This window comes from Artemia franciscana, chromosome 10 (assembly GCF_032884065.1).
Source record: "Artemia franciscana chromosome 10, ASM3288406v1, whole genome shotgun sequence".
NCBI lineage: Eukaryota > Metazoa > Arthropoda > Branchiopoda > Anostraca > Artemiidae > Artemia > Artemia franciscana.
The window spans coordinates 46,367,747-46,394,994 of record NC_088872.1 but is presented as its reverse complement, the minus strand read 5'-3'; the positions used below and the strand labels follow the sequence as shown (position 1 = coordinate 46,394,994).

Here is a 27,248-nt window from a genome sequence, read left to right as displayed (position 1 = left end):
TTGTCAAAGGGTGGTGTCCCACCGGATACAACATTAACAGCTTTTTTTCGCTTTGCAAAAATGATTCTTTTGCAAAAAACTGCTGTATACTGAAGTGCCTTCGTATTACACGTGGAATACTAAAAATAAAGTATTTGAACGTCGAAAACAGGGTAAGTCAGTCGACGGCCAACCTACCATCTTCAAAGATACCACGATAGGAAGACTCTACACCGTTCACCCCAATCAACATGAATGCTTCTTTCTACGACTGCTTTTGGTGAATGTACCCGGTCCGACATCCTTTGAGTATTTGAGGACTGTAAATGGTACTATACATGACACTTACCGTAGTGCATGCCAAGCTCTGAATTTATTGGAGAATGACCAACACTGGGATAACTGCATCAATGACGCGTGCGAAACGTCAACCCCAAGTCAAATTCGTGCATTGTTTGGCATCATTTTAACAACTTGCTCTCCATCAGCTCCTACAGATTTAAGGGGAAAAATATAAGTCAAAAATGTCCGAAGATATACTTCATCGAAAACAGTTAGAGACGTCAGACATGACTTTTGATTTTACATCAGAAATTTATAACTACACTTTAGTTGTTATAGAAAATTTGTGCATAAGTATGGCAAACAAACCTTTTCAGGGTTTGGGAATGCCTTCACCAAACCGTATCGCTGCTGTTTCGACATGTGTAGAATTGGATCGTGAACAAAGTTACAGTACGAGTGATCTATTGTCGTATGTACAAAATAACATTTCCAAGTTAACGTCGGAACAAAAAGACATTTATGATACGATAATGCATTGTGTCGATAACAACGTTGGAGAAATTTTCTTTTTGGATGCGCCAGGAGGTACAGGTAAAACGTTTGTGATAAAACAGATTCTGGCATCAATTCGATCTAAAAATGATATAGCGTTGGCAATTGCGTCGTCCGGAATAGCCGCAACATTGCTGCCTGGTGGAAGAACTGCTCATTCCGCTTTGAAATTGCCTCTGAACTTGCATTCTACAGAAACTCCCACGTGCAATATTTCCAAATCATCTGGGATGGGTAAAGTATTGCAGCAATGCAAACTTATTATTTGGGATGAGTGCACAATGGCACACAAAAAATCGCTCGAGGCTCTGGATCAATGCTTGAAAGATTTGCGAGGGAAGTCGAAACCCTTTGGCAGCACCTTAATATTGCTTGCGGGAGATTTCAGGCAAACAGTACCTATAATACCTAGATCAACTCCTGCAGACGAAATGAATGCTTGCCTGAAAAATTCTAATTTATGGGCACACGTAAAAACATTAAAATTAACTACAAATATGCGTGTCCGATTGCAAAACGATGACTCTGGTCAAACATTTTCAGATCAATTGCTGGCAATGGGAAACGGAAAGCTCCCAGTAGACTCAATTTCAGGACGTATACAACTACCTGCTGATTTCTGTAATTTAGTGACGTCCAAAAATGAATTGATTGAAAAAGTTTTTCCGAATATTCTAGAAAATTATAAAAATAATAAATGGCTAAGTGAAAGAGCGATTCTCGCACCCAAAAATATAGACGTCCACGAAATCAACAATATTGTTTTGACCAAGATTCAAGACCAGGCAGTCCTTTACAAGTCAGTCGACACAGTTTTGGAACCAAATGAAGCGGTTAATTATCCATCTGAATTTTTAAATTCCATAGATCTTTCAGGGTTTCCACCACACGTGCTACAACTAAAAATAGGCGTACCAATAATACTTTTAAGAAATATAAACCCACCAAAGCTTAGCAATGGCACTCGACTTGCCGTAAAAAAAACAATGGAAAACCTAATAGAGGCCACAATCCTGACAGGGCCTTTTGAGGGTGAGGCTGTTCTTATTCCTCGCATTCCCATGATTCCAACAGATCTGCCTTTTCAATTTAAAAGATTGCAATTCCCAATTCGATTATCATTTGCAATCACCATTAACAAAGCTCAAGGTCAATCATTAGAAAAATGTGGTATTGATCTTAATACTGATTGTTTTTCCCATGGACAATTGTACGTTGCATGTTCGAGGGTCGGTAAACCTGACAATCTATTTATATGCAGCGAGAATTGGACAGCGAAGAATGTTGTATATTCGCAAGTTTTACGCAGTTAATTTGTATTTCGGAACCAAATGAAGCGGTTAATTATCCATTTGAATTTTTAAATTCCATAGATCCTTCAGGGTGTCCACCACACCTGCTACAACTAAAAATAGGCGTACCAAAAATACTTTTAAGAAATATCAACCCACCAAAGCTTTGTAATGGCACGCGACTTGCCGTAAAAAAAAAACAATGGAAAACCTAATAGATGCCACAATCTTGACAGGGCCTTATGAGGGTGAGGCTGTTCTTATTCCTCGCATTCCCATGATTCCAACAGATCTGCTTTTTCAATTTAAAAGATTGCAATTCCCAATTCGATTAGCATTTGCAACCACCATCAACAAAGCTCAAGGGTAATCACTAGAAAAATGCGGTATAGATCTTAATACAGATTGCTTTACCAATGTACAATTTTATGTTGCATCTTTGAGGGTCGGTAAACCTGACAATCTATTTATACGCACAGACAATGGGACAGCGAAGACTGTTGTATATTCACAAGTTTTACGTAGTTAATTTGTATTGAATCTATCTATCTATCTATCTATATAAAAACGAGTTGTGTGTATGCATGTTTGTTTGTTTGTAAAAAGAGCGTTTGCATATGACGTCATTATTAGTACATACGGCTTTGTATATGGACAGACAATGGGAAAGCCAAGAATGTTGTATATTCGCAATTTTTACGTAGTTTGAAACACATATATAAATCTATCTATATTCACAGGTGGGACACAAGGACACAACTGTTGGGGTGCAACTGTTGGGGTGGCGCGAAGCGCCACCCCAACAGCTAGTATATATATAAAAATAAGTTGTCTGTGTGTCTGTCGAGTGACGTCAGGTTTGTCGACTGACGTCATTGTAAAGATTGAGCTGTATGCGTCATGAAATTGTGTGTCGACTGACGTCATGTTTGTCAACTGATGAAATAACAGACCGGGACACAAATGACGACCGGGACACGGGGATACAGGGAATATAAATGACGACCGAGTGTCGAGGTCGTCATTTATATTCCCTCTGTCCCGGTGTCCCGGTCATCATTTTCGTCCCGGTTGTCATTTGTGTCCCGGTGCTTTGTTGATGGTGATTGCTAATTGAACATTCCTTGTCTCCTGGTCGCTTTCTCTTTGAGTGTCCCTTTCGTCATTTTTATTCCCTATGTCCCGGTCTCCCGGTCGTCATTTGCGTCCCGATGTCGAGGTCTGTAATTTCGTCAGTCGTCAAGACATGACGTAAGTCAACACACAATCATGACGTTAATCGACAGACACACATACAACTTATTTTTGTATATATCTACTAGCTGTTGGAATTTGCTGTCTACCAGCAAATTTTAGTACTTTTATATATCTACTAGCAAATCTTACTAGCAAATTTTCCACTAGCAAATTTTATAGATCTACAAACAAATTTTCAATTCGTATTCAGATCTATACCTCATTATTTTAACGATGTGTCCCTTTGTCCCGGTCGTTATTTATAGTCCCTTTTTCTCGGTCGTCATTTATATTCCCTGTGTCCCAGCGTCCCGGTCGTCATTTGTGTCCCGGTGTCCCGGTCTGTAATTTCTCTTCGAACAATCCCTGTGTCCTGGTCGTCATTTATATATCTTCCCTGTACCCCCGTCGTCCCCTTTGTAGTTGTGTCACTGTGTCCCGGTCGTCATTTAAATTTCCTGTGTCCCCGTGTCCCGGTCGTCATTTGTGTCCCGGTCTGTAATTTCATCAGTCGACAAACATGACGTCAGTCGACACACAATTTCATGACGCATACAGCTCAATCCTTACAATGACGTCAGTCGACACACCTGAAGTCACTCGAGAGACACACAGACAACTTATTTTTATATATATAGATATATAGCTGTTGGGGGGGAGGGGTCAGGGGGGCATCGCGCCCCCAAGCCCCCCACGCGCTTAAGTCGTTACACGCCATATTAGTTAACTGCCATTGTAGTTGTGTCCCTGTGTCCCACCTGTGAATTGAGATAGATATAAATATATATATTTTTTGAACTACATAAAACTTGCGAATATACAACATTCTTCACTGTCCAATTTAACTACGTAAAACTTAATAATATACAAAATTCTTCCATGTCCCATTGTTTGTGCATATAAATAGATTGTTAGGTTTACCGACTCTTGAACATGCAACATAAAATTGTCCATGGGAAAAGCAATCCGTATTCAGATCTATACCTGATTATTCTAATGATTGCCCTTTAACTTTGTTGATGCTGATTGCTAATCAAACATTCCCTGTGTCCCCGTCGTCATTTATATATCCCCCTGTGCCCACCGGCACCCCCTTGTAGTTGTGTCCCTGTGTCCTGGTCGTCTTTTATATTCCCAGTATTCCGGTCGTCATTTGTGTCCCGGTGTCCCAGTCTGTACTTTCTCTTTGAGTGTCGAGGTCGTCATTCATATTCCCTGTGTCCCGGTGTCCCGGTCATCATTTTCGTCCCGGTTGTCATTTGTGTCCCGGTGCTTTGTTGATGGTGATTGCTAATCGAACATTCCTTGTCTCCTGGTCGCTTTCTCTTTGAGGCGGGGGGGAGGGCTTGGGGGGGCGTCCCCACCCAGCTAGTATATATATATAGCTAGTATATAGCCAGCTAGTATATATATATATATATATATATATATATATATATATATATATATATATATATGTTTTTAACTACATAAAATTTACGAATATACAACATTCTTCGCTGTCCCATTGTCTGTGCATATAAATAGATTGTCAGGTTTACTGACTCTTGAACATGCAACATACAATTGTCCATGGGAAAAATAAGCCATATTCAGATCTGTCCTTCATTATTCTATTTATTGCCCTTGAGCTTTGTTCATGGTGATTGCTAATCGAACATTCCCTGTGTCCCCGTCGGCATTTATATATCCCCCTGTGCCCCCGGCGTCCCCGTTGTAGTTGTGTCCCCGTGTCTCGGTCGTCATTTGTATTCCCTGTGTCCCGATCGTCATTTGTGTCCCGGTGTCCCAGTTTGTAATTTCACTTTTAGTGTCCCGGTGGTCATTTATATTCCCTGTGTCCCGATGTCCCGGTCTTCATATGTGTCCTGGTCTTTAATTTCTCTTCGAAAATTCCCTGTGTTGTGGTCGTCATTTATATATCCCCCCTGTGCCCATCACGTCACCGTTGTAGTTGAATCCCTGTATCCCGGTCGACATTTATATTCCCTGTGTCCCGGTCGTGATTTGTGTCCCGGTGTCCCAGTCTGTAATTTCTCTTTGAGTGTCCCTGTCGTCATTTACATTCCCTGTGTCCCGGTCGTCAATTGTGTCCCGGTATCCCGGTCTGTAATTTCACCAGTTGACAAACATGACGTCAGTTGTCAAACAACTTCATGACGACATACAGCTCAATCCTTAAAATGACATCAGTCGACAAACTTGACGTTAGTCGACGCACAAACATGACGACAGTCGACAGACACACAAACAAACAACTTAATTTTATATGTATAGATAGATATAAATATATATATTGACGTAAATTGCACATTCCTAATCTGGCCCTTTCTCTTTGAGCCGCTAGCCTGGTTTTGCTTTTTGTTAACATTCTATCTTTTTCAGTGTTTTTCAATTTGTCAATGTTCATTCCAACATTGACAGTTGGAAAAATCTTCACGTGCCAAGCATGCTAAAGCTCAACAATTTATAATAAACCTCAAATTTTTTTAAGTACCTTATTTAAGGTTTTCGAATTATTTTAATCAATTGTCAAAATATTTTGAAATATTTATACAATTCTCAGTTTTTACATTTTTAGTTTCAGTTTTCTTTTTCTTCTTTATTTTTCAGACGTAAATACATATCGCCGAACCTTTGTTTTTTTTTAACTAAAATATCAAAATCAAAGATATCGACGAAATCTTACAATATCAGGCTGGAAGATACATAAGCAGTAATGAAGCTGTTTGGCGAATTCTTTTATTTCCGATACATGAACGTAGTCCAGCTGTTGTTCACTTAGCGGTACATTTACAGAATGGTCAACGTGTTTATTTCTCGGACACCAACGTGCAACAAAGAGCCCTAAATCCACCGGATACAAAGTTAACTGCTTTCTTCTCGCTATGCAAAAATGATTCTTTTGCAAAAAAACTGCTGTATACTGAAGTGCCTTCGTATTACACGTGGAATACTAAAAATAAAGTATTTGAACGTCGAAAACAGGGTAAGTCAGTCGATGGCCAACCTACCGTCTTCAAAGTTACCACGATAGGAAGACTCTACACCGTTCACCCCAATCAACATGAATGCTTCTTTCTACGCCTGCGTTTGGTGAATGTACCCGGTCCGACGTCCTTTGAGTATTGAGAACTGTAAACGGTACTATACATGACACTTACCGTAGTGCATGCCAAGCTCTGAATTTATTGGAGAATGACCAACACCGGGATAACTGCATCAATGACACGTGCGAAACGTCAACTCCAATTCAAATTCGTGCATTGTTTGGCATCATACTAACAACTTGCTCTCCATCAGGTCTTACAGAGTCATGGGAAAAATATAAATCAAAAATGTCCGAAGATATACTCCATCAAAACGGTTAGAGACGTCAGATAAGACTTTTGATTTTACATCAGAAATTTATAACTACACTTTAGTTATTATAGAAGATTTGTGCGTATGTATGGCAAACAAACCTCTTCAGGATTTGGGAATGCTTTCACCTAATCTTACCGCTGCTGTTTCGACATGTGTAGAATTGGATCGTGAACAAAGTTACAGTACGAGTTATCTATTTTCGTATGCACAAAATAACATTTCCAAGTCAACGTCGGAACAAAAAGACATTTATGATACGATTATGCATTGTATCGATAACAACGTTGGAGAAATTTTCTTTTTGGATGCGCCAGGAGGTACTGGTAAAACGTTTGTGATAAAACTGATTCTGGCATCAATTCGATCAAAAACTGATATAGCGTTGGCAATTGCGTCGTCCGGAATAGCCGCAACGTTGCTGGCTGGTGGAAGAACTGCTCATTTTGCTTTGAAATTGCCTCTGAATTTGCATTCTACAGAAACTCCCACGTGCAATATTTCCAAATCATCTGGGATGGTTATAGTATTGCAGCAATGAAAACTTATTATTTGGGACGAGTGCACAATGGCACACAAGAAAATCGCTCGAGGCTCTGGATCAATGTTTGAAAGATTTGCGAGGGAATTCGAGACCCTTTGGCAGCGCAATAATATTGCTTGCGGGAGATTTCAGGCAAACATTACCTATAATACCTAGATCAACCCCTGCAGACGAAATGAATGCTTGCCTGAAAAATTCTAATTTATGTGCATGCGTAAAAACATTAAAATTAACTACAAATATGCGTGTCCGATTGCAAATCGATGACTCTGGTCAAACATTTTCAGATCAATTACTGGCAATTGGAAACGGAAAGACTTAATTTCAGGACGTATACAACTACCTGCTGAATTCTGTAATTTAGTGACGTCCAAAAATGAATTGATTGAAAAAGTATTTCCGAATATTCTAAAAAATTATAGAAATAATAAATGGCTAAGTGAAAAGGCGATTCTTGCACCCAGAATTATAGACGTCCACGAAATCAACAATATTGTTTTGACCAAGATTCGAGACCAGGCAGTCCTTTACAAATCAGTCGACACAGTTTTGGAACCCAATGAGGTGGTTAATTATTCATCTGAATTTTTAAATTCCGTGGATCTTTCAGGGTTTCCACGACACGTGCTATAACTAAAAATAGGCGTACCGATAATACTGTTAGGAAATATCAACCCACCAAAGCTTTGCAATGACACGCGACGTGCCGTAAAAAAAACAATGGAAAACGTAATAGAGGCAACAATCTTGACAGGGCCTTTTGAGGGTGAGGCTGTTCTTATTCCTCACATTCCCATGATTCCAATAGATCTGCCTTTTCAATATAAAAGATTGCAATTCCCAATTCGATTAGCATTTGCAATCACTATCAACAAAGCTCAAGGTCAATCATTAGAAAAATGTGGTATTGATCTTAATACTGATTGTTTTCCCATGGACAAGTTGCATTTTCAAGGGTCGGTAAACCTGACAATCTATTTATATGCAGCGACAATTGGACAGCGAAGAATGTAGTATATTCGCAAGTTTTACGCAGTTAATTTGTATTGTATCTATCTATCTATCTATCTATATAAAATTAATGTAACTAATATCACATTTAGTGGCGTGTTCACCTAGGGTGAGGCAAGTTAAAAGCATTTTCTGTGAACAATAGATGGTCCAGACTCATCGTATTCCTGTTTAGAAATCCACATCTCTTGGAAAGTTGAGAGGGAAGCTAAGATAGATCCACCAATCCATACGGAGTATTTACGCTCAGGTGGGGCAATAACTTTAATCTTCATGGCGGATGGTGCAAGAGCAGTAATTTCTTTTTGCATTCTGTCAGCAATGCTAGGGTACATGGTAGAACCACCAGACAAAACGATGCTGGCATAGAGATCCTTTCTGATGTCGACATCACATTTGATAATACTCTTGTACGTAGTTTCGTGAATCCCGTAAGATTCCATACCGAGAAAAGATGGCTGGAATAAGACTTCTGGGCATCTGAATCTCTCATTACCTATAGTGATAATCTGACCATCAGGCAGCACATAGCTCTGTTCAAGAGATACTGAGCTGGCAGCAGTTGCCATCTCCTCTTCGAAATCCAAAGCAACATAACAGAGTTTTTCTTTGATATCTCGAACGATTTCTCTTTCGGCAGTGGTGGTAAAGGAATATCCTCGCTCAGTTAAAATTTTCATCAAGTAATCGGTCAAATCTCGACCAGCTAGATCCAATCTTGAAATCGCATGTTGAATGGCATAACCTTCGTAGATGGGTACAGTATGCGAAACACCATCGCCAGAGTCAAGAACAATACCAGTGGTTCTTCCAGATGCATAGAGGGAAAGGACTGCTTGAATGGCAACATACATAGCAGGGGTGTTAAAAGTTTCAAACATTATTTGAGTCATTTTTTCTCTGTTGGCTTTTGGGTTAAGAGGAGCTTCGGTGAGTAAAACTGGGTGCTCTTCTGGGGCCACGCGAAGTTCGTTGTAAAATGTATGATGCCAGATCTTTTCCATATCGTCCCAGTCTGTGACAATCCCATGCTCTACAGGATACTTAAGTCTCAAAATTCCCCTTTTTGCTTGAGCGTCATCACCTACATAAGTATCCTGGCTGCCTGAATTAATCATCACTCCCGTATGTTTTGGACGCCCAACCACAGCAGGAAACAAAGTTTTTGGTTGATCTTCTCCTGAAAATCCTGCTTTACAAATACCAGATCCATTATCAATAACAATTGCAGCAACTTCTTCTGTCATTTTATATTATTTGTAATACTAATAATATCCACGTGTCGAGTAGCCTGAACCTAAGAAAGAACAAAACTAATTTTAAAATTTTCTGGTATTTTTACGGTGTGAATTAAAAATTTTTAATTATTGCTTGCTGACCATACATATTTTCCCTGTTTCTAGTTAAATAAAATTATTTTATATAAAATTTTCAGGAAATATTTTAGTTTCAGTTGACAAATCAGGTTTTTGTTAAAGCAACCCAAAAATTACTGCATTTTGTATAACTATGTCTGTTTTCTTTTTATAATAGAAAAAATTCCATTTTGATTTTTATTAATAAAAACGAACAGTAAATTAATTTAAAAAGCTTTTTCTACATGATAAGTTCTATAAAAAAAAAAGTTAAAGAGCCCCATTAAGCCAAGAATTAGCAAAAAGAAAGTCAAATAATCTTCCAAGACTAAAACTACAACAAATAACTATCAATTGATAAATGAAACTCAAAAAAAATAAATTATAATAGAAGTATAGTGAACGTGGCTTCTGCCCCACTTAAATCTACCATTCAATTTACATCATGTTTAGTCCATTTAAATCATTTTAACATCAATTATTGCACATTTTGATTATTTTTATCCAAAAATTTAAAATGAAAACTAGTCCTTGGACATCAAAGTTGGTGTTATTTTTATATTTTTTCATTTTTATATTTTACTAGCTGTTTGGTGGCGCTTCATGCCACCCCAACATTTAGTTGGTGGGGGCACTTCGTGCCCCCCAGCCCCAAGCCCCCCGAGTGCGTAAGTCGTTACGCGCCATATTAGTTACGTGCCATTGTAGTTGTGTCCCTGTGTACTACATATGAATATAGATAGATTTATATATGTGTTTTGTACTACGTAAAACTTGCGAATATACAACATTCTTGGCTTTCCCATTGTCTGTGCATATACAAAGCCTTATGTACTAATAATGACGTCATATGCAAACGCTCTTTCTACAAGCAAAAAAACATGCATACACACAACTCGTTTTTATATAGATAGATAGATAGATAGATACAATGCAAATTAACTCCGTAAAACTTGCGAATATACAACATTCTTCGCTGTCCAATTGTCACTGCATATAAATAGATTATCAGGTTTACCGACCCTCGAACATGCAACGTACAATTGTCCATGGGAAAAACAATCAAACAGTTCGTGGTAACGAACTGTAGTAAGGAGCGACCCGGCTCAATAGTAACCAAAACTCTACAAAATGGAATTTTGATACCAATAACTATATCAAAAGAATTGCATTTTAATGCTGGTTTTAAATATATAAGTTTCATCAAGTTTAGTCTCACCCATCAAAAGTTACGAGCCTGAGAAAATTTGCGTTATTTTAGAAAATAGGGGAAACACCCCCTAAAAGTCATAGAATCTTAACGAAAATCACACCATCAGATTCAGCGTATCAGAGAACCCTATTGTAGAAGTTTTGAGCTCCTATCTACAAAAATGTGGAATTTTGCATTTTTTGCCAGAAGGCAGATCACGGATGCGTGTTTATATGTTTTTTTTTTGTTTTTTTTTCTCAGGGGTGATCGTATCGATCCAGTTGTCCTAGAATGTTGCAAAAGGGCTCATTCAAACAGAAATGAAAAGTTCTAGTGCCCTTTTTAAGTGACCAAAGAAATTGGAGGGCACATAGGCCCCCTCCCACGCTAATTATTTTTCCAAACTCAACGGATTAAAATTCTGAGATAGCCATTTTATTTAGCGTAGTCGAAAAACCTTATAACTATGTCTTTGGGGACGACTTACTCCCCCACAGTCCCCGTGGGAGGGGCAACAAGTTACAAACTTTGACCTGTGCTTACATATAGTAATGGTTATTGGGAAGTATACAGGCGTTTTCAGGAGGATTTTTTGGTTGGGGGGAGGGGTTGAGAAGAGGGGGATATGCTGGGGGAACTTTCCATCGAGAACTTGTCATGAAAAGAAAACTTCCAAGAAGGGAGAGCAGGATTTACTAGCATTATTTAAAAAAAAAAAAAAAAAAAATGTGAAAAAGCTTTTTCAGCTGGAAGTAAGGAACAGCAATAAAACTTAAAACAAACAGAAATTATTACCCATATAAGGGGCTCACCTCCTTATGATACCTAGCTCTTTACGCTAAAGTATTTTTAGTAATTTCAACTATTTATTCTACGGCTTTTGTGATTCAGGGGTCATTCTTAATGAATTGGGATAAAATTTAAGCTTTAGTGTAAAGAGCGAGGTACTGACGATGGGGTGAATCCCCTCATATATGTAATAAAAACATGAGAATACAAAAGTTCTTTACGTAAGCTAATTTATAAGTTATGTAAATCTTTTACCAATAAAAAGATTCGTAAAAAATTAAAAGTTCTAGTTGCCTTTTTAATTAACCGAAAAATCGGAGGGCAACTAGGCTTCGCCCCCGCTCCTTTTTTCTCAAAATCATTCGATCAAAATTATGAGAAAGCCATTTAGCCCCCCCCCCCAAAAAATATGCAAATTTCGTTTTCATTATTCCTCTGCGGAGAGCCAAAATCAAAACATGCATTGATTCAAAAACGCTCAGAAATTAAATAAAAAAAAATAAGTTTTTTTAACTGAAAGTAAGGAGCGACATTAAAACTTAAAACGCACAGAAATTACTTCGTATATGAAAGAGGCTGCTTCCTCATCAACGCCCCGCTCTTTACGGTAAAGTTTTTTACTGTTTTAAAAAGAAGAATTGAGAGAAAGAGTCAAACTCGTCCCAAATAATAAGTTTGCATTGCTGCAATACTTTACCCATCCCAGATGATTTGGAAATATTGTACGTGGGAGTTTCTGTAGAATGCAAATTCAGAGGCAATTTCAAAGCGGAATGAGTAGTTCTTCCACCAGGCAGCAACGTTGCTGCTATTCCAGACGACGCAATTGCCAACGCTATATCATTTTTTGATCGAATTGATGCCAGAATCAGTTTTATCACAAACGTTTTACCAGTACCTCCTGGCGCATCCAAAAAGAAAATTTCTCCAACGTTGTTATCGACACAATGCATTATCGTATCATAAATGTCTTTTTGTTCCGACGTTAACTTGGAAATGTTATTTTGTACATACGACAATAGATAACTCGTACTGTAACTTTGTTCACGATTCAATTCTACACATGTCGAAACAGCAGCGGTACGATTAGGTAAAGGCATTCCCAAATCCTGAAGAGGTTCGTTTGCCATACATACGCACAAATCTTCTATCTACATAAAAATAAGTTGTTTGTGTGTTATGTCTGTTATATTATGCCTGTTACGCCAGATTATATCTTCTATATAAATAAAAATAACTTGTATGTATTTTTGTATTGAGGGTTTGCATATGACATCTGAAAAATAAAGAAGAAAAGGAAAACTGAAAAAAAGAAAAAAAAAGTAAAAACTAGAAAAAAATAAAAAGGAAAAAAGAGGAAAAACTAAAAAATAAAAAAAATTAAAAAAGAAAAAACCTAAAAAAAAAGAAAAAGGTAAAAAAACTAAAATTAAAAACAAAGCTAAGAAAACTAAGTCTGAAAAATAAAGAAGAAAAAAAAACTAAAAAAAGGAAAAAGGTAAAAAACCAAAAAAAAGAAAAAACTAAAAAATAAAAAAAGAAAAAAGAAAAAACCTAAAAAGAAAAAACCTTAAAAAATTTAAATAAAAAAATAAAAAAGGTAAAAACTAAAAAGAAAAAAAGCTAAAAAAAAAACAAAAAAAGCTAAAAAACTAAAAAAAAGGAAAAACTAAAAAAGAAAAATTAAAAAAGAAGAGAAAACATATCTATATATATAAAAACTGGGAATTGCACAAATATTTCAATATATTTTGACAATAGATTCAAGTAATTCGAAAACCTCAAACAGATACCCAAAACTTTAAGGTTTATTATAAATTGTTGAGCTTTAGCATGCTTGACAGGTAAAGATTTTTCCAAGCGTCAATTTTAAAATGAACATTGACAAATTGAAAAACTTTGAAAACGATTAAAAAAGAAAAAAAAATTAAAGCATGTTTGTTTTTTGCATGTTCTAGGGTTTGCATATGAAGTCTTAAAAAAAAGAAAAACCTAAAAAGAAAAAAAAAACAAAAACAAGAAAAAAAATAAAAAAGGAAAAAACTAAAAAGAAAAAAAAGCTAAAAAAACTAAAAAAGCTACAAAACTAAAAAATAGAAAAAACAAAAAAAGAAAAAAAAATTAAAGCTTGTTTGTTTTTTTGTATGTTTGAGGGTTTGCATATGACATCTGAAAAATAGAGAAGAAAATGAAAACTAAAACAGAAAGAAAAATGTAAAAACCCAAAAGAGAAAAGAAAAATAAAATAAAAAAGGTAAAAAACTGAAAAGAAAAAGCTAAAAAACTTACAAAACTAAAAAAAAACTAAAGAGGAAAATCAATGAAAAAAAACAACTAAAAAAAAAGTAAAATAAAAAAAAAAGAAAAAACTAAAAAAGAACTAAAAAAGCAAAAATTAAAAAAGAAAACAAATCAATAAAAAGAAGAAACTAACAAAAGTAAAACTAAAAAAGGAAAAAACTAAGAAAAAACTAAAATCAAAAGTATATCTATGTATATAAAAATAAGTTGTATATATGCTTGTTTGTTTGTTTTTGGGTTTGCGTGTGACGTCATTATAAGTATATAAGGCTTTGTAAATGACGTTATTATAAGATGAAACTACAGACCGGGACATCGGGACACAAATGACGACCGGGACACAGGGAATATAAATGAAGACTCCAAGGGACACTCCAAGAGAAGTTACAGACAGGGACACCGGGACACAAATGGCAACCGGGACACCGGGACAGAGGGAATATAAATGACGACCGGGAGAGTCAAAGAGAAATTATAGACTGGGATACCAGGACACAAATGACGACCAGGACACAGTAACAAAACTACAATGGGGACGCCGGGGGGCACAGGGGGATATATAAATGATGACGGGGACACGGAGAATGCTCGATTAGCAATCACCATCAACAAAGCTCAAGGGCAATCGTTAGAATAATGCGGTATAGATTTGAATACAGATTGTTTTCCCATGAACAATTACATTTTGCATGTTCAAGAGTCAGTAAACCTGACAATCTATTTATATGGACAGACAATGGGACAGCGAAGAATGTTGTAATGCTGTATATTATTATATATATATATATATATATATATATATATATATATATATATCTATATATATAAAAATAAGTTGTCTGTGGATGGATGGATGGATGGATGTGTGGATGGATGTGTCAGGTGACGTCACCTGAAAAAACTGGATTAGGTGACGTCAAAACTGAAAAAACTAAAAAAAGGCAAAAACTACAAAAAAAACTAAAAACTAATAAAAAAAATAAAAAAGCTAAAAAACTAAAAAAACTATAAAGGTAAAAACCAATAAAAAACTAAAAAAAAAACTGAAAAAACTAAAAAAAGGCAAAAACTACAAAAAAAAACTAAAAACTAATAAAAAAAGTAAAAAAGCTAAAAAACTAAAAAAACTAAAAAAACTAAAAAAAGGTAAAAAACTAAAAAAAATAAAAAATAAAAAAAAACTAAAAAAAAGGAAAAAACTGAAAAATAAGCTAAAATAAAGGTAAAAACCAATAAAAAACTAAAAAAAAAAAGGAAAAAACTAATAAATGACGACACTCAAAGAGAAAGCGACCAGGACAAAAAACTAAAAAAAAAGGCAAAAACTACAAAAAAACTAAAAACTAATAAAAAAAATAAAAAAGCTAAAAAACTAAAAAAACTAAAAAAAGGTAAAAAACTAAAAAAACTAAAAACTAAAAAAAAACTAAAAAAGGTAAAAACTAAAAGAACTAAAAAAGAAAAAAATAAATGACGACACTCAAAGAGAAAGCGACCAGGACAAAAGGAATGTTCGATTAGCAATCAACAAAGCACCGGGACACAGGGAGTATAAATGACGACCAGGACACAAGTAAAAAAAAAAATTAACAAAACTAAAAAGAAGGTAAAAACTACAAAAAAACTAAAAAGAAAAAAAAACTAAAAACTAATAAAAAAACTAAAAAATCTAAAAATCTAAATAAACTAAAAAAGAAAAAAAAAGGAAAAAAATAAAGGAGAAAAACAAAACTAAAAAACGAATGTATATACAGACCGGTACACCGGGATACAAATGACGACCGGGACACAGGGAATATAAATAACGACCGGGACACAGGGACACAACTACAACGGGGACACCGGGGGAAACAGGGGGATATAAATGACGACCGGGACAAAAAAACTAAAAAGAAATAAAAACTAAAAACTAATAAAAAAAACTAAAAAATCTAAAAATCTAAATAAGCTAAAAAAGAAAAAAAAAGGAAAAAAATAAAGGAGAAAAACAAAACTAAAAAACGAATGTATATACAGACCGGGACACCGGGATACAAATGATGACCGGGACCCGGGACACAGGGAATATAAATGACGACCGGGACACAGGGACACAACTACAACGGGGACACCGGGGGAAACAGGGGGATAACCTGACAATCTATTTATATGCAAAGACAATGGGACAGCAAAGAATGTTGTATATTCGCAAGTTTTACGTAGTTAAAACCATATATCTATATATATAAAAATAAGTTGTCTGTGGATGGATGGATGGATGGATGTGTGGATGGATGTGTCAGGTGACGTCACCTGAAAAAACTGGATCAGGTGACGTCAAAACTGAAAAAACTAAAAAAAGGCAAAAACTACAAAAAAAACTAAAAACTAATAAAAAAAATAAAAAAGCTAAAAAACTAAAAAAACTATAAAGGTAAAAACCAATAAAAAACTAAAAAAAAAACTGAAAAAACTAAAAAAAGGCAAAAACTACAAAAAAAACTAAAAACTAATAAAAAAAGTAAAAAAGCTAAAAAACTAAAAAAACTAAAAAAAGGTAAAAAACTAAAAAAAATAAAAAATAAAAAAAACTAAAAAAAAGGAAAAAACTGAAAAATAAGCTAAAATAAAGGTAAAAACCAATAAAAAACTAAAAAAAAAAAGGAAAAAACTAATAAATGACGACACTCAAAGAGAAAAAAAAGGCAAAAACTACAAAAAAAACTAAAAACTAATAAAAAAAATAAAAAAGCTAAAAAACTAAAAAAAATAAAAAAAGGCAAAAACTACAAAAAAAAACTAAAAACTAATAAAAAAGCTAAAAAACTAAAAAAACTAAAAAAAAGGCAAAAACTACAAAAAAACTAAAAACTAATAAAAAAAATAAAAAAGCTAAAAAACTAAAAAAAAACTAAAAAAACTAAAAAAAGGTAAAAAACTAAAAAAACTAAAAACTAAAAAAAACTAAAAAAGGTAAAAACTAAAAGAACTAAAAAAGAAAAAAATAAATGACGACACTCAAAGAGAAAGCGACCAGGACAAAAGGAATGTTCGATTAGCAATCAACAAAGCACCGGGACACAGGGAGTATAAATGACGACCCGGGGGAAACAGGGGGATATAAATGACGACCGGGACAAAAAAACTAAAAAGAAAAAAAAAACTAAAAACTAATAAAAAAACTAAAAAATCTAAAAATCTAAATAAGCTAAAAAAGAAAAAAAAAGGAAAAAAATAAAGGAGAAAAACAAAACTAAAAAACGAATGTATATACAGACCGGGACACCGGGATACAAATGACGACCGGGACCCGGGACACAGGGAATATAAATGACGACCGGGACACAGGGACACAACTCCGGTACACCGGGATACAAATGACGACCGGGACACAGGGAATATAAATGACGACCGGGACACAGGGACACAACTACAACGGGGACACCGGGGGAAACAGGGGGATATAAATGACGACCGGGACAAAAAAACTAAAAAGAAAAAAAAACTAAAAACTAATAAAAAAACTAAAAAATCTAAAAATCTAAATAAGCTAAAAAAGAAAAAAAAAGGAAAAAAATAAAGGAGAAAAACAAAACTAAAAAACGAATGTATATACAGACCGGGACACCGGGATACAAATGACGACCGGGACCCGGGACACAGGGAATATAAATGACGACCGGGACACAGGGACACAACTACAACGGGGACACCGGGGGAAACAGGGGGATGTAAATGACGACCGGGACACCGGGACAGGGAATGGTCGATTAGCAATCACCATCAACAAAGCTCAAGGGCAATCATTAGAATCATGAGGTATAGATCTGAATACAGATTGTTTTCCCATGGACCATTATATGTTGCATGTTCAAGAGTCGGTAAACCTGACAATCTATTTATATGCAAAGACAATGGGACAGCAAAGAATGTTGTATATTCGCAAGTTTTACGTAGTTAAAACCATATATATATATCTATCTATATTCACAGGTGGGACATAGGGACACAACTACAATGGCGCGTAACTATTATGGCGCGTAACGACTTACGCGCGCGGGGGGGCTTGGGGGGGGGCGCGAAGCGCCCCCACCAACTAGGTGTTGGGGTGGCGCGAAGCGCCACTCCAACAGCTAGTATCTATATATATAAAAATAAGTTGTCTGTCTGTGGATGTGTGGATGGATGTGTGGATGGATGTGTCAGGTGACGTCACCTGAAAAAACTGGATCAGGTGACGTCAAAACTGAAAAAACTAAAAAAGGCAAAAACTACAAAAAAAACTAAAAACTAATAAAAAAAATAAAAAAGCTAAAAAACTAAAAAAACTAAAAAAAGGCAAAAACTACAAAAAAAAACTAAAAAACTAAAAAAAAAAACTGAAAAAACTAAAAAAAGGCAAAAACTACAAAAAAAAACTAAAAACTAATAAAAAAAGTAAAAAAGCTAAAAAACTAAAAAAACTAAAAAAACTAAAAAAAGGTAAAAAACTAAAAAAAATAAAAAATAAAAAAAAACTAAAAAAAAGGAAAAAACTGAAAAATAAGCTAAAATAAAGGTAAAAACCAATAAAAAACTAAAAAGAAAAAAAGGAAAAAACTAAAAAAAATTTTCATCTAAAAAACTAAAAAAAACTAAAAAAGGTAAAAACTAAAAGAACTAAAAAAGAAAAAAATAAATGACGAAACTCAAAGAGAAAGCGACCAGGACAAAAGGAATGTTCGATTAGCAATCAACAAAGCACCGGGAAGCACCGGGACACAGGGAGTATGAATGACGACCAGGACATAAGTAAAAAAAAAAATTAACAAAACTAAAAAGAAGTTAAAAACTACAAAAAAACTAAAAAGAAAAAAAAACTAAAAACTAATAAAAAAACTAAAAAATCTAAAAATCTAAATAAACTAAAAAAGAAAAAAAAAGGAAAAAAATAAAGGAGAAAAACAAAACTAAAAAAGGAATGTATATACAGACCGGTACACCGGGATACAAATGACGACCGGGACACAGGGAATATAAATGACGACCGGGACACAGGGACACAACTACAACGGGGACACCGGGGGAAACAGGGGGATATAAATGACGACCGGGACAAAAAAACTAAAAAGAAAAAAAAACTAAAAACTAATAAAAAAACTAAAAAATCTAAAAATCTAAATAAGCTAAAAAAGAAAAAAAAAGGAAAAAAATAAAGGAGAAAAACAAAACTAAAAAACGAAAGTATATACAGACCGGGACACCGGGATACAAATGACGACCGGGACACAGGGAATATAAATGACGACCGGGACACAGGGACACAACTACAACGGGGACACCGGGGGAAACAGGGGGATGTAAATGACGACCGGGACACCGGGACAGGGAATGGTCGATTAGCAATCACCATCAACAAAGCTCAAGGGCAATCATTAGAATCATGAGGTATAGATCTGAATACAGATTGTTTTCCCATGGACCATTATATGTTGCATGTTCAAGAGTCGGTAAACCTGACAATCTATTTATATGCAAAGACAATGGGACAGCAAAGAATGTTGTATATTCGCAAGTTTTACGTAGTTAAAACCATATATATATATATATATATATATATATATATATATATATATATATATATATATATATCTATCTATATTCACAGGTGGGACATAGGGACACAACTACAATGGCGCGTAACTATTATGGCGCGTAACGACTTACGCGCGCGGGGGGGCTTGGGGGGGGCGCGAAGCGCCCCCACCAACTAGGTGTTGGGGTGGCGCGAAGCGCCACCCCAACAGCTAGTATATATATATATATATATATATATATATATATATATATATATATATATATATATATATATATATATATATATATATAAATATATATATATATATATATATATATATCTATATATATAAAAATAAGTTGTCTGTGGATGGATGGATGGATGGATGTGTCAGGTGACGTCACCTGAAAAAACTGGATCAGGTGACGTCAAAACTGAAAAAACTAAAAAAAGGCAAAAACTACAAAAAAAACTAAAAACTAATAAAAAAAATAAAAAAGCTAAAAAACTAAAAAAACTATAAAGGTAAAAGCCAATAAAAAACTAAAAAAAAAACTGAAAAAACTAAAAAAAGGCAAAAACTACAAAAAAAACTAAAAACTAATAAAAAAAGTAAAAAAGCTAAAAAACTAAAAAAACTAAAAAAAGGTAAAAAACTAAAAAAAATAAAAAATAAAAAAAACTAAAAAAAAGGAAAAAACTGAAAAATAAGCTAAAATAAAGGTAAAAACCAATAAAAAACTAAAAAAAAAAAGGAAAAAACTAATAAATGACGACACTCAAAGAGAAAAAAAAGGCAAAAACTACAAAAAAAACTAAAAACTAATAAAAAAAATAAAAAAGCTAAAAAACTAAAAAAACTAAAAAAAGGCAAAAACTACAAAAAAAACTAAAAACTAATAAAAAAGCTAAAAAACTAAAAAAACTAAAAAAAAGGCAAAAACTACAAAAAAACTAAAAACTAATAAAAAAAATAAAAAAGCTAAAAAACTAAAAAAAAACTAAAAAAACTAAAAAAAGGTAAAAAACTAAAAAAACTAAAAACTAAAAAAAACTAAAAAAGGTAAAAACTAAAAGAACTAAAAAAGAAAAAAATAAATGACGACACTCAAAGAGAAAGCGACCAGGACAAAAGGAATGTTCGATTAGCAATCAACAAAGCACCGGGACACAGGGAGTATAAATGACGACCCGGGGGAAACAGGGGGATATAAATGACGACCGGGACAAAAAAACTAAAAAGAAAAAAAAACTAAAAACTAATAAAAAAAACTAAAAAATCTAAAAATCTAAATAAGCTAAAAAAGAAAAAAAAAAGGAAAAAAATAAAGGAGAAAAACAAAACTAAAAAACGAATGTATATACAGACCGGGACACCGGGATACAAATGACGACCGGGACCCGGGACACAGGGAATATAAATGACGACCGGGACACAGGGACACAACTACAACGGGGACACCGGGGGAAACAGGGGGATGTAAATGACGACCGGGACACCGGGACAGGGAATGGTCGATTAGCAATCACCATCAACAAAGCTCAAGGGCAATCATTAGAATCATGAGGTATAGATCTGAATACAGATTGTTTTCCCATGGACCATTATATGTTGCATGTTCAAGAGTCGGTAAACCTGACAATCTATTTATATGCAAAGACAATGGGACAGCAAAGAATGTTGTATATTCGCAAGTTTTACGTAGTTAAAACCATATATATATATCTATCTATATTCACAGGTGGGACATAGGGACACAACTACAATGGCGCGTAACTATTATGGCGCGTAACGACTTACGCGCGCGGGGGGGCTTGGGGGGGGCACGAAGCGCCCCCACCAACTAGGTGTTGGGGTGGCGCGAAGCGCCACCCCAACAGCTAGTATATATATATATCCATTTACTTTCACCGGTGGGACACAGGGACACAACTACAATGGCGCGTAACGACTTTACAAGTATATATATATATATATATATATATATATATATATATATATATATATATATATATATATATATATATTTATATATATATGTATATATATGTATATTATGCCTGATAGATAGGTAGAGTAGCTCCATAGGAGGCTTAGACCAAGTAGGACCTTGTCCCAGTGGGGCCCATAATAGAAACTGGGAAACCCTCCCCTGGGGGTCATAATTTCGGGTGGAGGAGGAAGAAGGCCCCTCAGATGTACACTCAGCAGGGCCAACTGCCGTGTTCACGCGTCAGATGAGTTACAAACCTTCTCCCAGTAATGGGTTAAATTGCATGGTGAAGCAGAACACCATCGTGGGAGGATCCTCTATAGGAGGACAACTGCGGCAGGCCGTAAGATCCAGATTTATGGACAACGGCCTCTGTAAAGGGCTGCCTCGACCTTTCGGGGTACCTGCAAGACTGGGAAACTTGCGGTCAATTTTTCCCACTTGAGGAGTGACGCCCCTCGAGGAAATTATAGCCTAGTAAACAACACAGTACTCGTACGGGATTCTGATTATTGGATAATTTTCTGGGCGCTTGGTTTGTTTTGATGGGCGTTTTCGGGCTGAAAAACCTCTTCCTAGCTGATTTATCTACTATGGGCTGCTTCCCCGTAGTAGCATAATATTTGTAGGCATGAATATATAATGAGTCGGAGGTAATAGGCTTGGGACTGTCTGTGCAGGATTTCGACTCTTGTTGATAGAAGAGCATCTCCAAGTGCTGAAAACCATGTTGTGACCAAGATGGGCCCAGGATTGCACAAAGCCTCCAACTTACTGGAGGTCCCAGGGACTTCTTACTGTCCGGTTCTAAGCCGGCTTAAGCGCTTCGGTGTAGACTTGAGAAGATATGTTGGTCCCCATCCTGCACTGGTATCCGGGATCACTGCTTTTCTTGAGGCCAAAATAATTTCAAAGATTTAAAGAACATGAAAATTGGAACTTGGAATGTTACGACGTTAAAAAATGACTATCGGATCGACATTTTGACTGACGAATTCAGACGGTTTGAACTGGATTTATTAGGAGTTTCAGAAACTCATATCCCAGGGGTAGGAAGCATGAAATTAGGTGACATAGAATTTGTTTACTCATGAAGGAAGGATGGGGTACATAGACAGGGAGTAGGGCTCATGATGAATAAGGAAGCTGCTAAGTCTTGTTTAGGCTGGGAAGGTATTAATAATAGAATACTAATTGCTCATTTTATGACTAAAAAGTTTAGGGTATCAGTTATAGTAGTATATGCCCCCATTGAACCAACTGATGGAGATACTAGTGACTCAGATGAATTTTACCTACAGTTACAGGAGCAAATAGACAGGGTACCAGGTAGAAATATGGTGTTTTTGCTAGGAGATTTTAATGCCCAGGTTGGTAGAAATAGGGATAGATGGTATCCTAGCCTAGGTAAATTTGGTGTAGGAAAAGAAAACAGTAATGGCTATAGGCTTTTGCAATTTTGTAGGTATAACAACCTAGTTATAACCAATACGGTGTTTGGTCACAAAATGGCCCATAAGTTGACATGGTATTCACGTGATGGTAAGACAGCAAACCTTATTGATTATGTTATTGTAAACAGAAGACTAGCAGGATCAATACAAGATACTAGGGTGTATAGGAGTGCCGTTATTGACGTTAAAAGTAAAGATCACCATCTAGTAGTGTCTAAGGTTAATTTAAAGCTGAAATTTTGGAAGAGTAACTCCCTCCCGGAAAGTTATGATGTTGGTAGACTTCAGGATGAAAATTTGAGAAAAAAATTCCAGGAACAGTTGAGTACTAAACTTGAGGGTTTAAAATTTGACAATGTGGAAGATGGACGGAATAATTTCAGAAAAACAATTTGTGAAGTTGCTGATGGTGTCCTAGGGAAGAGTGCTAAGACAGCAACTAGGAATATTAGTGAAAAAGCTTTAGGTTTAATAGAGAGTAGAAGGGGTTTGTATAAAAATTATCTGAGCGATAGGTCGTATGAAAACAAAAGGAATGTAAAGAAAGTGGAGAAAGCATTAAAATATGAACTAAGGAGATGTGAAATGGAGGCGATGGATAAAATTGCTGAGGATCTGGAAGATGCGGCTAGACGGCATAATAGTAAAATATTATACTGATATGTTAATAAATTGAAAGGGAGTAGCCGATCCGGACTAGTCCCAGTTAAAGATAGAAATGGGGCCACAATTAGTGATAAGGAAAAAGTTAAAGAAAGATGGGTGGAACATTTTGAGAATGTGCTAAACCGAGATACAGTTGCAGGAAAAGATATAGATGAAAATGAAAAAGTTTGTGATACCTTGGATGTGAAGGAAGATTTGTTTAGTGAGGAAGAATTAGCGACAGTACTAGAAGGATTAAAAAATAATAAGGCCCCAGGTGGTGATAGTATGATTAATGAGTTCCTTAAATATGGTGGCTCTGAGGTTAGGAATAAGCTACTGAAGATTATGAACATGATTTTTGAAAAAGGGGAAGTACCTAATGATTTTAGGAAAACCTTAATTAAACCACTGTATAAGAAAGGTGACAAGAGTGAATGTCGTAATTATCGAGGCATTAGTCTGGTCTCTGTAGGTAGCAAATTACTGAGTAATATGATACTTTTTAGACTGAGACATGCTGTAGACAAAGTTTTTAAGGGAAGAACAATGCGGTTTTAGAAAAGGTAGAGGATGTGTCGACCATATTTTCACTCTTAGGTTAATAATTGAGAAGTCCCTTCGTTGTCAAACACCTTTGGTCCTTAGTTTTATCGATTATGAGCAAGCTTTCGATTCTGTTGACAGAACAGCGTTAACAAAGGTCTTATCGTTATATGGTATACCAGAAAAATACATTAAAGTGATTTGCGCTATGTACGAGAATAATACTGCTGCGGTTAAGGTAGGAAATGAGGTTAGCAACTGGTTTTGTATTAAATCAGGAGTTAAGCAGGGTTGTTTTCTATCCCCCTTTATATGGATCATTTTGATGGACTTCGTCTTAAGGAGCACAGGAAAGACAATTGGAGACCATGGAATCAAATGGGGAGGAAGAACGCTCCTGGACTTAGATTATGCTGATGATTTAAGCATATTAGATGAAAGTGTGAGCAAAATGAACGAATTTTTAGAGGTTTTGCGAGTTCAGGGTGCTAAAATAGGCTTGAAAATTAATGTTAAGAAGACTAAGTCACTAAGGCTAGGAATAAGTGAAGATGAACAGGTGACCTTAGGTAACGAAAAGATTGATCAGGTTGGGAGCTTCAGTTACCTTGGTAGTATTATTAGTAAAGATGGTGGGAGCAGTGAAGATGTTAAAAGTAGAATAGCTAAAGCTCAGGGTGTTTTTTCACAGTTAAAAAAAAGTTTGGAAGAATAGAAAGATAAGCCTACAAACCAAGATTAGAATATTGGAAGCTACAGTGATGACAGTGGTCAAATATGGCTCTGAAGCATGGACACTCCGAAAAGCAGATGAAAATTTACTAGATGTTTTCCAGAGAAATTACCTACGGATTGTTCTGGGTACCCGGCTGACTGACCGTATTTCAAAAAGTAGGTTGTACGAAAAGTGTGGTTCAATCCCGCTTTCTGGGGCTATAATGAAAGAAAGGTTGAGATGGTTAGGCCACGTTGAAGGATGACAGATTACCGAAGATTGTCCTTTTTGGCCAACCGTCTCGGGCTACACGGAAAGCAGGTCGTCCTTGTCTGGGTTGGGAGGATGTCATAAATAAGGATTTAAAGGAAATGGGAACTTCCTGGGAGGGTGTAAAGAGGGAGGCTTTAAATAGATTAGGTTGGAGGAGGAGCGTGCGTAGCTGTGTTGGCCTCAGGCGGCTTGGTGCTGCAGTGAGTTATTAGTAGTAGTAGTAGTATTTATTTTCACCGGTGGGACACAGGGACATATATATATATATATATATATATATATATATATATATATATATATATATATATATATATATATATATATATATATATATATATATATATATATATATATATATATATATATGTCCCTGTGTCCCACCGGTGAAAATAAATACTACTACTACTACTAATAACTCACTGCAGCACCAAGCCGCCTGAGGCCAACACAGCTACGCACGCTCCTCCTTCAACCTAATCTATTTAAAGCCTCCCTCTTTACACCCTCCCAGGAAGTTCCCATTTCCTTTAAATCCTTATTTATGACATCCTCCCAACCCAGACAAGGACGACCTGCTTTCCGTGTAGCCCCAGACGGTTGGCCAAAAAGGACAACCTTCGGTAATCTGTCATCCTTCATCCGTAGAACGTGGCCTAGCCATCTCAACCTTTCTTTCATTATAGCCACAGAAAGCGGGATTAAACCATACTTTTCGTACGACCTACTGTTTGAAATACGGTCAGTCAGTCGGGTACCCAGAACAATCCGTAGGCAATTTCTCTGGAAAACATCTAGTAAATTTTCATCTGCTTTTCGGAGTGTCCATGCTTCAGAGCCATATTTGACCACTGTCATCACTGTAGCTTCCAATATTCTAATCTTGGTTTGTAGGCTTATCTTTCTATTCTTCCAAACTTTTTTTAACTGTGAAAAAAACACCCTGAGCTTTAGCTATTCTACTTTTAACATCTTCACTGCTTCCACCATCTTTACTAATAATACTACCAAGGTAACTGAAGCTCCCAACCTGATCAATCTTTTCGTTACCTAAGGTCACCTGTTCATCTTCACTTATTCCTAACCTTAGTGACTTAGTCTTCTTAACATTAATTTTCAAGCCTATTTTAGCACCCTGAACTCGTAAAACCTCTAAAAATTCATTCATTTTGCTCACACTTTCATCTAATATGAAATAATAATATATGAAAATTTAATTTAATGTATAATTTAATTTAATATATATCTAATTTAATTTAATTTAAATATATGAAATTTAATAATATAAATGGATATATATATATATATATATATATATATATATATATATATATATATATATATATATATATATATATATATATATATACTAGCTGTTGGGGTGGCGCTTCGTGCCACCCCAACACCTAGTTGGTGGGGCGCTTCGCGCCCCCCCAAGCCCCCCCCGCGCGCGTAAGTCGTTATGCGCCATATTAGTTACGCGCCATATTAGTTACGCGCCATTGTAGTTGTGTCCCTGTGTCCCACCTGTGAATATAGATAGATTTATATATGTGTTTCAAACTACGTAAAGATTGCGAATATACAACATTCTTGGCTTTCCCATTGTCTGTCCATATACAAAGCCGTATGTACTAATAATGACGTCATATGCAAACGCTCTTTTTACAAACAAACAAACATGCATCACACAACTCGTTTTTATATAGATAGATAGATAGATAGATACAATACAAATTAACTACGTAAAACTTGTGAATATACAACAGTCTTCGCTGTCCCATTGTCTGTGCGTATAAATAGATTGTCAGGTTTACCGACCCTCAAAGATGCAACATACAATTGTACATTGGTAAAGCAATCTGTATTAAGATCTATACCGCATTTTTCTAGTGATTGCCCTTGAGCTTTGTTGATGGTGGTTGCAAATGCTAATCGAATTGGGAATTGCAATCTTTTAAATTGAAAAAGCAGATCCGTTGGAATCATGGGAATGCGAGGAATAAGAACAGCCTCACCCTCATAAGGCCCTGTCAAGATTGTGGCATCTATTAGGTTTTCCATTGTTTTTTTTTTTTACGGCAAGTCGCGTGCCATTGCAAAGCTTTGGTGGGTTGATATTTCTTAAAAGTATTATTGGTACGCCTATTTTTAGTTGTAGCAGGTGTGGTGGACACCCTGAAGGATCT

At 35.6% G+C, this 27,248-nt stretch overlaps 2 protein-coding genes across 2 annotated transcripts in view; both read right to left on the bottom strand.

Moving 5' to 3' along the window:
• LOC136032265 (uncharacterized) overlaps positions 1–27,248 on the bottom strand; it is a 231,232-nt gene that overhangs the window by 40,284 nt on the left and 163,700 nt on the right. The gene's annotated exons all lie outside the window — the stretch shown is intronic.
• On the bottom strand, positions 8,334–9,509 carry LOC136032264 (actin, clone 302-like). The gene has a single exon (XM_065712513.1). The coding sequence runs from the start codon at positions 9,507–9,509 to the stop codon at positions 8,382–8,384; it is 1,128 nt and encodes a 375-aa protein (XP_065568585.1). The 3' UTR covers positions 8,334–8,381.

Excerpts from the sequence above, each read along its gene's own strand:
- LOC136032264 (XM_065712513.1), bottom strand. The coding sequence starts at position 9,509 with ATGACAGAAGAAGTTGCTGCAATTGTTATTGATAATGGATCTGGTATT.